The 16568-nt window shown below is 45.1% G+C and overlaps 1 protein-coding gene across 3 annotated transcripts in view; it reads left to right on the top strand.

Annotated features, from left to right (window-relative positions):
* PHACTR1 (phosphatase and actin regulator 1) overlaps positions 1-16568 on the top strand; it is a gene marked incomplete at its 3' end in the record, with an annotated part of 250961 nt that overhangs the window by 35427 nt on the left and 198966 nt on the right. For all 3 annotated transcript variants that reach the window (XM_081246168.1, XM_081246166.1, XM_081246167.1), the window contains exon 2: positions 5889-6053. In XM_081246168.1, the coding sequence (XP_081102294.1) occupies positions 5889-6053 (165 nt within the window). The remainder of the gene's footprint in view (positions 1-5888; positions 6054-16568) is intronic.

Here is a 16568-nt window from a genome sequence, read left to right as displayed (position 1 = left end):
CTGTGAAAAATGCCATTGGTAGTTGGGTAGGGATTGCACTGAATCTGTAGATTGCTTTGGGTAGTATAGTCATTTTCACAATGTTGATTCTTCCAATCCAAGAACATGGTATATCTCTCTCTTTGTATCATCTTTAATTTCTTTCATCAGTATCATATAGTTTTCTGCATACAGGTCTTTTGTTTCCTTAGGTAGGTTTAGTCCTAGGTATTTTATTCTTTTTCTTGCAGTGGTAAATGGGAGTGTTTCCTTAATTTCTCTTTCAGATTTTTCATTATTAGTGTATAGGAATGCAAGAGATTTTTGTGCATTAATTTTGTATCCTGCTACTTTACCAAATTCATTGATTAGCTCTAGTAGTTTTTTAGTAGCATCTTTAGGATTCTCTATATAGCATCATGTCACCTGCAAACAGTGACAGCTTTACTTCTTCTTTGCCAATTTGGATTCCTTTTATTTCTTTTTCTTCTCTGATTGCTGTGGCTAAAACTTCCAAAACTGTTGAATAATAGTGGTGAGAGTGGACAACCTTGTCTTCTTCCTGATCTTAGTGGAAATGGTTTCAGTTTTTCACCATTGAGAACGATGTTGGCTGTGGGTGTGACATATATGGCCTTTATTATGTTGAGTTAAGTTCCTTTTGTGCCTACTTTCTGGAGGGTTTTTATCATAAATGGGTGTTGAATTTTGTTGAGAGCTTTTTCTGCATCTATTGAGATGATCATGTGGTTTTTCTCCTTCAGTTTGTGGTTATGGTTTATCACATTGATTAATTTGCATATATTGAAGAATCTTTACATTCCTGGGGTAAACCCCGCTTGATCATGGTGTATGATCCTTTTAATGTGCTGTTGGATTCTGTTTGCTAGTGTTTTGTTGAGGATTTTTGCATCTGTGTTCATCAGTGATACTGATCTGTAGTTTTCTTTCTTTGTGATATCTTTGTCTGGTTTTGGTATCAGGGTGATGGTGACCTCATAGAATGAGTTTGGGAGTGTTCCTCCCTCTGCTATGTTTTGAAGAGTTTGAGAAGGATAGGTGTTAGCTCTTCTCTAAATATTTGATAGAATTTGCCTGTGAAGCCATCTGGTCCTGGGCTTGTGTTTGTTGGAAGATTTTTCATCACAGTTTCAATTTCAGTGCTTGTGATTGCTCTGTTTATATTTTCTATTTCTTCCTCATTCAGTCTCGGAAGGTTGTGCTTTTCTAAGAATTTGTCTATTTCTTCCAGGTTGTCCATTTTATTGGCATAGAGTTGCTTGTAGTAATCTCTCATGATCCTTTGTATTTCTTCAGTGTCAGTTGTTACTTCTCCTTTTTCATTTATAATTCTATTGATCTGAATCTTCTCCCTCCTTTTCATGATGAGTCTGGCTAATGGTTTATCAATTTTGTTTATATACTCTCTCCCTTTCATCCATAGCAGAGGATGTTTTAAGTTGGCTGAACTCATAAAAAGCCTCAACCTGGATACTTAAAAATTTTTACATTTTGTGTCTTAGTTTATTTGGAGACTCAAAGATGGGAACTCTTCCAACCAAATGTAGATACTCAAATAGACATGAAATTTTGCCTATTTTTTCAGGGGTTTGATCCCCACCCCCAAAGCCCACTGGGACTCAGACAGTGTTTCATTTGGGCTGCAGCATATGTTTAGAGAGGTACTGGAAGATCATTCTGGGCAGGAGCTCAGGCGGAGGTTCCTGAAGGGCAAAGCAAGAAGTGAGAACTTTCTACTGTAAGTTGTGTGGACTCCTTGAAAGTCTCTGGGAAGAGTGGGCTTCTGGAAGAGTAAGCTAGCAGCAGTTTCAAATACAGGTTTGAAGGCAGGAGGTTAGGGTTGGGAAGGTAGGTTTGGAGACTTGCAAAATCTGGACAAGTAACAATGATATTAGCAACTGAAGTAAGAAATTTTTAAAAGGTGATGCGTACAAAAGACAAAGGGATCTTGTGGGAATCAGATCACCGGACTCTCCTGAGTTGGTTTCCATCCTGGACTCAAAACCTCCCTGGTGTGGTTTCCCACAGTTGTCACTGTGTGGCTCTTCCCAGCTACTGAGCGTTGTTGAGGGAGCACCAACTCCAGCAGCTGATACCCTTTAAAGAGAATAATTTCCAAATTCAGTGTTGCTCCAGAGGCTGTTTACTTGCTCTGTTTGGCTTCTGTTTACTCATTGCGGTTGGTTTTTTAAAACAGTCTCCTCAGCCTCTCTGTAATCCACACTTACTTAAAGTCACCTCAATCTTTATCTTCTTCCCATCCGGCTCCAGTAATCCATTTTATCCACTGCTACCAGATTCATCCTTCTGAGGCTCCCATCTGATCGGTGCCATTTGTGACCAGAGATCTCAGCTCAGACGTTCAGTGACTCAGAGTAAAGTCCTCCGATGACGAATTTCTATAAGTACTTGTGATGCCACCTCTTCTCCCGAAGAACCTTGTTTCACAAACTTCTCAATCTCTTCCCTACATCTTCAGCCTCTTACTCTCCACTGGCTCTTGCAGCTCATCCTACTGACGTGATCCCATCTCCCCATCCCCATCCTGACACATTTCCTTCAGTTGTGCTCCGTTACCTTAAGAAATAAAATCCGACTCCCTAAAGAGGTTTGCAAAACCTGGTTCCAAAACCCTTGTCCTTGAGCGACCATCCTATTCAGCTGGCTTCTTCCCTTTATACTCAAAGGTCATTAAAAAATGTAAAGTCTTGGGCTTCCCTGATGGTGCAGTGGTTGAGAGTCCACCTGCCGATGCAGGGGACACGGGTTCGTGCCCCGGTCCGGGAAGATCCCACATGCCGTGGAGCGGCTGGGCCTGTGAGCCATGGCCGCTGAGCCTGTGCGTCCAGAGCCTGTGCTCTGCAGCGGGAGGGGCCACAGCAGTGAGAGGCCCGCCTACCGCAAAAAAAAAGTAAAGTCTTCATTATCTCCCCAGTCATGGGAAGCAAAAACTTAATTCTTGCTTCTTTGTCCTCCCCCATGTGTATCCAGAAAATTACCAAGATAATTCTTCCCCGTGCTGGATTGCATCTTTTTCTCTGTGTCCCTTCTGTCACTGCCCTCCAGACGAGTGCAGTGGCCTCCTCGTTACTTTCTCTGCCACCTGTTTCTTCACGCTCCAGTTCAAGATGCCATTGCTGTGAAAATAATACTCCTAAGAAGCACATCTGGTTGTGTCCTGGTGGTAGGTCTTCTCAGTCAGGCTAATTAAAATTGAGCCCCTCCTTCACCAAGGCACTCTTGATCTCATTTAACTTGTATCATAGCCACTTTTTTTCTTTTCTCCCCCAAGCAAGTATCTTCTACCATACTCGACAGTTGATTTAGTTTGACTGTGTAATGTCTGCACCTCACCCTACCTCCCAGGGTAGTAGTGCTCCATGAGTTGGCATTTTTATCTGTTTTGCTTACGGACATAGCCTAAGTGTCTGGTGCAGAGTGACTTTCCATACATATTTGTTGAATGTCATAATGTTAGTCCCCATTTTCACATTCTCTTCCTTCTCCCTCTGGGTATAGGATAAAACCCAAACGCCTAATAAACTTCCCCCAGGCTTGCAGGATCTGGCTCCAGCCCCCTCTCGTACCTGTCACCTCTGGTTCCCCATCTTGGCTGACACTCTGGGTTTCTCTGGGTTTCTTGAAGCTCCCAGACATGCCATGTTCTTTCATGCCTCTCTGTTCCTTTTGGACCTCTTCCTCTTTCCAGGAATCCACTCCTCTCTCTTCCTCACGTGGGGAGAACAGTTCCTTTTCTTTCAAAATCTAGCCCCACGTGGTACATGGCACGCCCCGGGGGTGTTTTCCAACTCTGTGAAGCAGAGTCAGCTTCTCCTCTTTGCCTCCGTGGAATTTGGCGGAGTTCCCCGTCACAGCAGTTTTCCACACTGATGCCTCTGTCTCTTCTGCTAGAGTCTGCTCAACCATATCCAGCTCTTCTGTGCGTCTGCTCCAGAAATGGTCAGTGTCTGGCTCACTATTAAGTGGTCACTTAAGACAATGATTGAAAAGAGGCGCTTACCCATGCATTGAACCGTGTCAAGTCAAAAGTTCAAAGAGGGCTCCCCTGGTGGCGCAGTGGTTGAGAGTCCACCTGCCAATGCAGGGGACATGGGTTCGAGCCCTGGCCCAGGAAGATCCCACATGCCGCAGAGCAACTAAGCCCGTGCACCACAACTACTGAGCCTGTGCTCTAGAACCCGCGAGCCACAACCACTGAGCCCGTGTGCCACAACTACTGAAGCCCGCGCACCTACAGCTCGTGCTCCACAACAAGAGAAGCCACCGCAATGAGAAGCCCGCGCACTGCAACGAAGAGTAGCCCCCGCTCGCCGCAACTAGGGAAATCCCGTGTGCAGCAATGAAGACCCAACACAGCCAAAAATAAATAATAAATTAATTAATTTTTTAAAAAGTTCAAAGTGCCTTCGCCGTGCAATATGTCCAAATCGTTACTGCCTTCCCCCCCCCAAAATTTATACCCCCCACGTTCCCAGCTTCCATGAATGAAGGGGGCCACTCCGCTGACAGGAACGTGGCCATCAGGAATGATCTGCCTCCTTTCCCTCATCCACCCAGTCAGTCCTGGGTCCTGTTGACTCTTGGCTTCCTGGATGTCACTCAAATTCATCTACTTCCTTTCTGTCTTGCCCAGGAGCCTTTGCCAACATGTCATCGTCTGTCACCATTGCACACGGCCCGGCATATGGTTGAGGGTTCCATATGTATCTGTTGAATGATTGAATCTCCTGGTTAAAACCATATTGGATGGTAGCAGGTAGAACATCAGGCTGTAAGATCGAGATTCCAAGAACAGCCTGTGTTGCAAAGTCCAGGAAATTTTTCTGAAGGATGGTGTCAAGAGGCCCAGCAGAGTGGTTCTGGATTGGCCGCAGCTCTAGATGTAACTGGACTTTCTGGAACGGCAAGTCCCTCCCACCTGCCTTGATTTCGCCAAGGAGGTTATTTTCTCTGATTATGCCTGTCATAAAAATTCAAGTCAGGGTCTCTTTACCTCACTGAGATCTATAGATGCTCATGTACGTTGGAAAAGAGTTTTATTCCAAGTGATAAGCGGTCAGAGTGGTTGTGGCCCTTAAGAAAGGGTCCCCTGGGCATTATGAGTTTGAAGGTCTTCATGTCCTCAAAATGTCAAGCTGTTGGGATTAGTCTAGATGGTACCTAATGTCACGCTCAACTCTCAATTTAAAGGAATTTTTTTTTATTATTATTAAAGCAAAGCACCAGGAACAAAAAGACCTAGAGGAATTAAGGCAATTGTAAAATCTCATGAAGTGTAAGTGTTTCTAAAAATGGTCAGTGGATTTTAAGGTGGAGGCGCTCATTCAGTAGATTCTAGTGCTTCTGCAGGTCTGGGTGAAGCATGGTTGTAGGAGAGAGCATTGTGGGTGGTGGAGATGTTGGCACTGGAATAGACGGTTGATCAATGTTTTCTCCCTCCTCTTTTCTCAGCTGATGGTGTTATAGTGATGGCATCTGCCAAGTCTTATTTGAGAAAGTGCTGGACCAATAGCTACACTGACTGTCATTTGACTCTTGGGATGCCCTGTCCCTGCCTCGTAGGGGAGGCTCCGATGGGTCAGGGGCGCTCTGTTCCTCCTCCACCCCCTCATCCTCCTGCTCAAGCCTAGGTGAAGGCTGGGCAAATTTGGTTGGGGTGCTCCACATTCCTAGGGTTGGGCTGACTGTCACCAGCCTTTAGAACACGTTGGTATGACTTCCATTCCAAAAGGCAGAAAGAGAAACGGAAGTTGGGTCATGTGGTTTCTGTTATCTGTAACCATGGCAAGCATTGGCCATCTGTGAGGCTCCCATTTTAACACTTTTCTTTCTCTCGCTCTTTTCCATCTCTTTCTCGGGGAAACAAGCTGAGGAAGTGGAGAGGCTGGCGGCAATGCGATCTGACTCCCTTGTCCCAGGTACCCACACCCCACCCATCCGGAGGAGGAGTAAGTTTGCCAACCTGGGAAGGATTTTCAAGCCTTGGAAATGGAGGAAGAAGAAGAGTGAAAAGTTCAAACACACGTCTGCAGGTAGGATTATGTTTTCCTTTGTTTCTCATTGGGCGTTTGTTGACTTCAGCTCTGTACGTTCATTAGTAGAATTTAATTACCCGAGGCTGTCTGAACCAAAGGAAGAGAATCGAGCCTTAGGATTGCTCTTGTGTTTAATAATCCTTCAGAATGATGGAGAATGGTTTTTAGATCCTATGTGTGTCCTCATGGCTCAGGTTTTTGGTTGTTGCTTTTCAATTTATAAAACCACCACTTGTATTTGATCTATAAATAGCTGAACTTAGAACTCCACCTTTCCCATAGCTGTATGCTTTCATTCTAGCGTTGACAGTCCGTCTCCCATTTTTCATCCTTATTTTCCCCGCTCCCATAAAAATCAACACAGGAGCAGAAACTAAGTTATATATGGTTATTGGCAGATAGGAATAGGTTATTAATTGGAGACAAAAGCTTGAGTAAGTGAAGCATCATTGTAATGACAAAGATAACTGTATAGTTCATAGCCTAGTGGACAGCAAAGGAATCTGGGTAAAGTCAGCATGGCAGTGGTGTGAAGAGCACAGACTCTGGAGTCAGACTGTTTGAGTTCAAGTCCCAGCTCTGAAACTTGGTAGTTGCATGACCTTGCTCAGTTTAACTCTGTACCTGTTTCCCACCTGTAAGATAGGGGTGAGAATAGTACCTTACATGACTTAATATTTGTGGGGTGTTTATGGTGGCACGTTATGTGGATATTTTTTAATAAGTAAGAGTATTGCAGAGGGAGATGTATAGGGAAAGAAACGTGAAGAGTTCTGATTTGACCCTGTCGGGTTTGACATGAGGTGATGGAGGAGCCGTGCAGATTCTTTTTGTTTGTTTCGTCCTGATTTTGGTATTTATGTACCCGGGTCATTCCAGGGATACTCTGGGGCTTTTATTTCCTTCTTCCTCTATGTCCTCAAAAGTTCAGCCTGTTCTCCCTCTTCCTCAGAGTCATCACCTCCTTTATTTCTTGGTCCTCTCCCCGCTTTGGCTCACGTCTAAACTGAAATAGGCGATGATCCGCTTCTTGTACATGAATACTCGTCCACAAGTCTGAGAATTTTCATGCTAGCTGCTTTGGGGAATGAAAGAGAAGAACAAACTTAGGAAAGTTGCGAAAAGTCTTGGAATCTGAAACAGGTCTCATGGTAGACATCCCCAGTTTCATGCTTTCTGACTGTTTCTGAGATGGAAACCTCAGTGCCCTGTGGCTGTATGTAATTTGTTCATTCCTGAGATTACAATGAACCTCTGAATTCCATGAATTTCTAAATTGTCACCCCGCTGACATTTACCTGACTACACCCCACTCTTCACCTGACTGCATTCTCCCTTTTGATCATTGTACAGACTTGTTAAGGTGTCATAAAATGTGTAGGTCACTTACATATTTCTAAACACTACTGAGAGATGTACATGCAAGGAAAACTCTAAATGGATGACTCCTCTGTATCCCCTAAGAGTGAAACAGAATAGGGCACTTATATCATTGCCTTGGAGAGGAGAAATCTAAATGAAATATATTTTCAGGCAAAGTGAGGGGTAAGACATGTGAACAGGAAAGAAGAAGGGAATGTTCTGTAAGCACTGAAAAAAATAACAACAAAGATTCCACAAGTTCCTTTACGATGGTCTTCCTGACTTTGCTATGAAAATGGTTTGTAATAATACAAACATCCATTTAAATAATTGCCATTTATCAGCATGAACTCCTGAATGACGGTGTGGTAGATGCATTTCCTCCTGGCATTCAAGAGCTTTGCTTAGTCCATTTGGCAAGACCACAGGGTGAAGGTCTGGTGCTTCTCATGTGAAATGGCACCTGAACCATCGTGCAGACTTTTTAAGGTGTCAGAGGGCTTCCCTGGTGATGCAGTGGTTAAGAATCCACCTGCCAATGCAGGGGACACAGGTTCAAGCCCTGGTCCAGGAAGATCCCACATGCCACAGAGCAACTAAGCCTGTGCGCCACAACTATTGAGCCTGTGCTCTAGAGCCCACGAGCCACAACTACTGAGCTCGCAAGCCACAACTACTGAAGCCCACGCGCCTAGAACCCGTGCTCTGCAACAAGAGAAGCCACTGTAATGAGTAGCCCCGCACACAGCAACAAAGACCCAATGCAGCCAAAAAAAAAAAGAGGTTGGAGAACTTGTCCTTTGATGGATGCAAGTACAATGACATCAAACTACTCATGAACCATTAAAAGTCTGAAAATGTTTTCATTTAAAACTTTTGAGAGAATTAAAACATGAGACAGGCAAAGTTGCAGCTTTAATCCTTCTTATTATTAACTGTTCTTAGCAAGTTCTTGTGCTCTCGAGGGCCAAACTGATTAATTTGGCAACCAAATGCCATATTTGTATGTGGTTTTATTGTATTTTATTTTTTTGTATGTGGTTTTATTTTTATTTATTTTTTTTGCAGTACGCGGGCTTCTCACTGTTATGGCCTCTCTCGTTGCGGAGCACAGGCTCTGGACGCGCAGGCTCAGCGGCCATGGCTCACGAGCCCAGCCGCTCCACGGCATGTGGGATCCTCCCGGACCGGGGCACGAACCCGTGTCCCCTGCATCAGCAGGCGGACTCTTAACCACTGTGCCACCAGGGAAGCCCCTGTGGTTTTATTTTAAAGAGACATATTCAGCTCCTGAATTAAATAGAGGATAGACTATAGCATATCTGTTTATCGTGCTGGATGGTTATATGATATAACAAGCTATTCTAGGTTTTTTAAAGTCAGTGGTTTACACTGTAGTATTCTTTGTTCTTAACTGGATTCAGAAATATTATTCCTTATTTTTGGAAATAAGGAGAGACTTTCTGTGCTAGCTTTTAGCTCCAAGGAGAAAAATACTGACAATTTAAGGATGCTTAACATGATAAATTGTATATATGTTCAAATAGTACTTTGAAGTACAGACTTTCCTATGCGTGGATACGAGTCAAATATTAAATACACAAGAGGGTTGACTGTGGGAATATTAATTGGTTGGCCAGTTTTAGCTGTTATGCATTTACTTGTCTTATATGTGTGTGTCTGTAACGTCCTTTCATATGTACGATAATTTCCACAATTTTAAATACAAAGAATAAGTCCAGATATTACATTTATATTATGTATTTGTATTTAAAGTTGTGTGCTTTCTTGATTACACAAAAGGACATTAATACAATGCATACTTGGCCTGTTATTATTTCCACAGTGAGTTAGTTACCTTTAAAATTTGCCAGAATTAGCTATACTGTAGTTTTACTGTAACTCAAGTTACAGGATGTATGTGTCTGTGTATGCAGCATTTTCAAAGGTGCACCCAGAAATCTTGCTTTGTAAGTTGTAGTAGCAGTAAGAAAACTACACTGGAAAATTATGATGTCAACATTTTCCTTAACTTTGGCATCAGCAATTACATGAATTTTTCAAAGACTGATCTCCGTGTCCCATGCTGCTCAGACATCTTCCTATTGTAAGCTGGAGGCTGGTGTCCTTAAACAGCCTTCAGCACTGAACTCTGGTGGAGAAAACACTACAGGACAAAAAGCTTCTCTCAGAAGCATCCCCACATCACACGACAGTAGGAGTAAAACAGTAATGGATAGAACATAAAATAATGGGTCCTCGGGGAGATCTCAACATGCCTTTCAGCCTGTCCTCAGAGGCTCTGTCCAGGGCCTGTGAAGCAATTAGCCTGACATGTCCAACTTCTTCTGTAGAATCAGCAACAGGGGTCCACGACACATTCCACCCCTGCCCCAGGAGTATAGACAGATGACAACATCCCCTCTGAAATAGAATCAACAGGGCCTCCCCAAAATAGTCAGCTGCAGCCATCTTATCCAGATTCCTTGAAAATGAGGCTTGTATTTATAGAAAAGCAGAACTGGCAGGAATAAGCTGTGAAGACGCCACTGAGTTATGCTTTTATTTCCTCTTGAAAGAAAATCATAAGCTGCAAGAGTTGGCCCTGGAGGTCTACAACGTGCCAAAATTCGCTTTGTGCTTCTAAGCTTTCCTGCACCCCTAGGGCCTTGAGCAAAAAAAGTAAAAAATAAAAACCTTTTCCGGAGTGCCTACCATTTACTGAAACTGGCCGTGGGAGTATGCCTGCGAGCGGAAACCGGACCTTGTCGGTGAGCTCATGGCATGCACGGTGTCTCTGGAGAGACAGTCAAATTACAAGAGTAAAGGTTAAGGTCACAGCTGTGATAAGGACAGTGAAGGGAAGCTACTTGAAAGAATGAGGGGGGTGGGGCTTGAGGGAGTAGGGAAGCTTTCCTAAGAAGGAGAAGTTTGAGCTGGGATCTGAAGGAGGCGTCGGAATTTAGAAACAGCATGTGCAAAGGCCCTGTGGTGGAAGAAGCAGGGGTGAGCAAGCTAGGAAAGCAAGGATGACCAATGGCTGGAGAATGGAAAGCAAGGAATATGGGATGGGCTGAGGATATCTACCTGGCCAGAGGTTAGGATTTCAGACTTCTGTAAACCATAGGGAGTTCAGAAACGATACCCACTTGGCATGTTGCGCTTATGTATTTGCCAGGCACTGCCACCGTCACTAAAAAAGGTAACAGTGCAGACAGACATCTCCCAAAGGTTATGGTCTTGAGGGAAAAACAGGTAGTTAAACCAATACTTACAACAAAGTATAAGCGACAGAAGATGCGCAGGGGCTCCAGGAACTCAAAGGAGACAAACCCAACTGAACTATAACTTACCAGGGAAGGTTTCCTAGAGAAATGAATGTTTAACCAAGGAATTAGGCAGTGAATGTGAGGAAGTCTTCTCTCCCAGTGGAAAGAACAGGATGTAAGAAAGCCTGGAGGGCTTCCCTGGTGGCGCAGTGGTTGAGAGTCCGCCTGCCGATGCAGGGGACACGGGTTCATGCCCCGGTCCAGGAAGATCCCACATGCCGTGGAGCGGCTGGGCCCACGAGCCATGGCCGCTGAGCCTGCGCGTCCGGAGCCTGTGCTCCACAACGGGAGAGGCCACAACAGTGAGAGGCCCACGTACCGCAAAAAAAAAAAAAAAGAAAGCCTGGGAAAGAGAGGAGGAGAGATTGGCAATCTATAGCTTGGAAAGAGGTGGTGGTTTGGAAAGGATTGCTGGGCAGGGAGGCACACAGAGTACTGAGAGATGAGGTTGAAGAGGTGGGCAAGGATCTGCTCATAAAGGTTCTTGGTAGAACGTCGTGGAGTCTGGGCTTTATCCTGATGCTTTATCCTAATGAAGCTATCAGAAGACTTGCCTTTTTGAAAGGTCATTCTCTATACTATGGGAAAAGTTTGGAGTGGCACCCAATGCTATTTTCACGTTGTTAATATAACTTCTTCCATATATTTGTGTCTGTAATGAGAGAAACTTTACTTGTGAGAGAATTAAGAAGATACCTCATAGCTGTCACAGCCAACGGAATATTAAGTGTGTCTGTTGATTCTGGTAACAAGGAAACTGGTTAGCAGGTGGTTAGTTATTACTGTTGGGGAGAGATGAAGATAACCTAGGCTGAAAGAGTGGCATTAGGAGCTACAGGCTGTGAACAGTTGCAAGGGATATTTAGGAAGCAGAATGAGCAGGACGTGATTACAGGTCGGATGTGGAGGATAAAGGAAGACTAAGAACCATGCTCTTGTTTCTCTCTGAGCGGTGACATGTCGTCAGATGGATGGAGGTACCACACACTACATCGGGTTTATGGGGAAAATGAGCTTTTGTTTGGGGGCATGCTGGCTTTCATGTGGTTCCAAGATACCCCAGTTGGAGGGATATTTGTTGAAGCCATGGGTTGAAAACTCCAAAGGAGAATTTGACATGGGAAGCAAAGAGGGGCTGTGGCAGCCCCCTGAGGACCACTGACCTGTAAGTTATGAACACAGGCAGCAGCAGAGTCTACAGGCAAGGCAGATAAGGCCCGCCAGAGAGTTAGGAGGAAAACCGGGAGGGGGCCATTGGTATCTCCTGACCAGAGCAGGAGAGAGTTCAAGCAAGGAGGAGGGTCCACTCTGCCAGATCCCGGCAAGATGGGCAGGACTGAGAAGTGTCCGGAGTGTTCAGTGACAGCTCATCACTGGTGCCCTTGGGGAGAACAGTTTCAGGGAAGCTGTATGGCTGGGAGTTTAGAAAGCATGTGGTTATGGTGTGAGTGAGAGTCGAGGAAGCAGACTTCTTCTTTTAAGGAGTTGGGCTGGGAGGGAGAAGGAGAAATATAGAGTAATCACCAAAAGGGGGTAGAGCTTGAGGGAGGTGTTTTTTTGGTTTGAGATTGGTTGGATTGTGTCAAGATGCAGAGTTCATCTTAACACGGCTTTGGCATTCCAAGGGGAATAGAAACACCAGCGCGCTGACTATGAGGCCAAATAGCTATATTTCCACACATTTTTCAGTGATGACAAGTCTCATGACTAGGAAAAACAGGCATGCAAATAATCAGAGCGCTGTTGAACATCTGACTTTAATAAGAAATCATCAAGTTGTGTAGCTCTCAGCACCTGGCTGGATCACAGTTCTCTTTGTACGATTGGAAAACTCAGTTTCTTTAAAAAAAAAAGAATGAGCATGGACAGGCACAGAATCTTCTTACCTGCGTATCCATCATGACCCACAAAGGGAACATCTAGGGGTTAGAAGGCAAAGCAGACTTAGAGGCCCTATTTTTTTTTAAGAGTTTTTTTCTTCTGTTTTTATTTTTTTTTAATGAATGTATTTTATTTATTTATTTATTTATTTTTGGCTGTGTTGGGTCTTCGTTGCTGCTCGCGGGCTTTCTCTAGTTGTGGCGAGCGGGGGCTACTCTCCGTGTTGGTGCCCAAGCTTCTCACTGCGGTGGCTTCTCTTGTTGCTCAACATGGGCTCTAGGCACGTGGGCTTCAGTTGTTGTGGCACGAGCGCTCAGTAGTTGCGGCTCTCAGGCTCTAGAGCACAGGCTCAGTAGTTGTGGTGCATGGGCTCAGTTGCTCCTAGGCATGTGGGATCTCCCCGGACCAGGGCTCAAACCCATGTCCCCTGCACTGGCAGGTGGATTCTTAGCCACTGCGCCACCAGGGAAGTGTAGAGGCCCTATTTTTAAAGGACATCTCTAGGAGGTACAGGCTAAAGGCTGTGGGAATCGGCACCCTCCCAGAGTGGGGATTGTAAAGATAGCACTGTTACCTCTCAAAGTGAATGTTATCCAGCGCTCTTTGCTTGCCTGTCAAGACTATATGGTCCTGATGACAGCGACGCTGCCTCTGCCTCTCTGTCCCCCAGCATTAAGGAGAGCACCTGATGTAGTGGGTACCCGCATGCGGTGGCCAGCCAGCCATATTGTTGAGGTCCTCTGTTTAATAGGTCTGAAAGGGGAGAGGTAAGGACAGTGATTGAAGCAGAAGCTGGAAGGTCCCGGCCTCGGAAGAACTCGCCATCATCCACGAATGCTTTTCAGTTTGTGAGTTGTACACAGGTCAGGATATTTGGGCAGCACTGTTGCTTGGGTTATCTGTTGCTATGGGACAAAACACCCCAAAACTTAGTGGCTTAAAGGAAGAAACTCAGTTGTATTATGTCCTGTGACTGGGCTCAGCTGGGTGGTTCCTCAGCTGGTGTCGCTTGGGGTCTGTCACGTGTTTGCAGGCAGATGGGATTGGAGTCATTTGGAGACTCACCAGGCCATGGGGAGAGCTAGGCCTCTCTCCTCCAGGTATTCTCAGTGCCAGTCCATGTGGTCTTTTCCCGTGGTCTCTCCAGCAGGATGACTCAGGGCCCCCAAGAATGTGAAAGTAGAAGCTGCCAGCTGTTAAGACTCAAGTCCAGAATTGGCGCAGTATCCCATTTGCAGTATTCTGTTGCTTAAAGCAAGTCACAGGAGCAGCCCAGACTCACTGTTGGAGCAAACGAAACAAGGGTGTGAGTGCCAGGAGCGTGGTTCATTGGGTGCCATTTTTGGAAGCCAGCTCCCTCCACTGTTGAGGTCTAAGAAAACTGCGAGTGCGCCTTATTCCCTTCTTTCCAGGTAGACTGTGCTTTAACAATTGTATATTGACAGCAACAACAGCAGTTGCTCTAATCTGTTGGGTTTTCTGTGAATGTGACACATGCATGACCCTATCCAGGCGTTATTACTTTACTTTCACAACAGACCTACATAGTGTTATTAAGCCCATTTGGCAGGTGAAGAAACTGAGGCTTAGAGCAGCTAAACACTTTCCAGTTACAAATGGAAGAGTTGCAACTTGAACTTAACCTGGGATCTTGTCACGTAACGTTGCATTTCGGTCCATGAGTGCGGGAACTCATAATTCAGATGCTTTAAAACGTATCATTCATCTGCACTTAACAGTGGTATGACAGGACACTTTCCTTTTCTGACTTATCTCTAGGAGGCTGAAATGTGAAGGAAGAGAATCTCATCAGTACGCACCGACCCTGGAGGTCATAACGTCTTTCCTGAACGCCCGTAGAGGCAGCGGTTAACAGCTTACCCATCTTTGTATCACACAGTATCTAGTTCAATGCCGTGTACACCACAGACACTCCTTGTCTGTTAATGGCTAAGAAAGAATAAATTGACACTGGCTGCAAACAAATACCGTTCAAAACCATTACATTTATGTGTGCAGTGGAACAAGATGTCTTTCTGCTCTTTGGGACGTAGAAACAAAAGATGCATGGATTAGGTAAGGAGACAGTGACCACACAGGCCTCTGGAGCAGGTGCTAGCTTTAGGGCTAGACATTTGCAGAACTGATTCTGAAAGGACACAAGCCTTACAGCATTTGTCATAAGGTGTCTGCTTGGCCACTGACTTCCAAGATAATCTGGAGTTCTATGTGAGGAGGTCGTGTGGACCAGTGGTTAGGGCACAGCCCCCCACAGCCTGACTGCTGAGTTATCTCAGGCAGGTTATTTGTACTGTCTGAGTTCAGTTCCCTCAGCTAAAATAGGAATAAAACGGACACTTCGTAAAGCTGTGAGGGTGGAAAAAAAAATTAGTTGTGGAAGCTCTTAGAATCATACCTTGCACATCGTAAATTTTTTGTAAGTTTTATCTACCGTTATTCCTTTTCTAGAAATGCATTAAAAAGTGGACAAACATCCAAGAGGAACAAAGGACTTCTTATTTCATAGTTTCAGTTTTTGGATGGTGTGTGTGTGTCTCAGATGACAGTTGTGATGAGCTCCTCTGAGATTTTGGGAAGGTTTATTTAGGTACTGGGTGTAAGAGTTTGCTTTTAGACACATCGTACAATCCCACAAAGCTGGAGTTTATGCCGTGTTTTCCTAGGTACCAACAAGTTAGGTCACTAACGTATTTCCCCTTCTCCAAGAATTTACAATTAAGTGGACACACACAGTGGCCCCTGAGGAAGTGCTTCATCCTGTTTTTCCTTTGCTGCATCGTAGGCAAAAATACTGATGCATGAAGAGGTGTTCTTGGGGGAAAAAACAATGAGCATGTAACCTCCTGAAAATCAGGTCTCTGTGGCAAGTCAGAATGCTCAAAAGTAGAGAAAGACGTAGGCAGGATACCATGTACTTTATTTTCCAAACCTGGGCATCTTTGACAGTAAAATGAGATGCCATTACTATTTCTGCCGGGGTAATAAGCATGAGGTGGGCCCGCGCCAGGCAAGGCAGGGAGAATGGAGACTCTAAAGCCACATGGACATAAGTTGCAGACCCTGAGGCCAGTTCTGTCGTGCAAACACAGTAGAAGTGCCAGTTAACTTGCAAGGCATAGCAGAAAGAGCCATTGGGACTGAGACTCATAAAAACATTCAAACAGCCCTCAACTGCCTGCCATTTCAGTTGAAACCATTAATGGTGGTTGAGTCCCTTAGCATCTTTACAGAAGTAAATTTCTTTGTTCCCAGCCCTCCTTTTGTGTGTCTCTCTCCTCTCCCGCACTTCTGCTGGGTGTCTTGATTGGAAATTTTGTCCCAGGGCCAGTTTCTTTGGCTAATCGTGGATTCTGTCTTCTTTCGACACCTCTCCCTGCAGTTCTTGTCTGTGCCCCTGGGCAGCTCCCAGGCCAGCAAGCACGAGGCCTTCGCCACCTCCAGGCCCTCCAGGAGCACACCTCACGCTCTACTACTACTTCTCCCTGGACCAGGTCTGACGGCCGTGCTGCACTGACCCTGAGCGCTTCCCTGCTGGGCTCACCACATTCCTCATTCATTCATTCATTCATTCATTCGTTTGTTTGTTTGTTTGTTTCCGCTTTATAACAAAGTGAATCAGTCATACATATACATCTGTTCCCACATCCCTTCCCTCATGCATCTCCCTCCCTCCCACCCTCCCCATCCCACCCCTCCAGGCGGTCACAAAGCACCTAGCTGATCTCCCTGTGCTCTGCGGCTGCTTCCCACTATCTATCTACCTTACGTTTGGTAGTGTATATATGTCCATGCCTCTCTTTCGCTTTGTCACAGCTTACCCTTCCCCCTCCCCATATCCTCAAGTCCATTCTCAAGTAGGTCTGTGTCTTTATTCCCGTCTTGCCCCTAGGTTCTTCATGACATTTTTTTTTTTTTAATT

This window comes from Mesoplodon bidens, assembly GCF_964165515.1.
Source record: "Mesoplodon bidens genome assembly, chromosome: 10".
NCBI classification, from domain to species: domain Eukaryota; kingdom Metazoa; phylum Chordata; class Mammalia; order Artiodactyla; family Ziphiidae; genus Mesoplodon; species Mesoplodon bidens.
The sequence above is the reverse complement of the archived record's forward strand: the minus strand, read 5'-3'. Positions and strand labels throughout refer to the sequence as shown.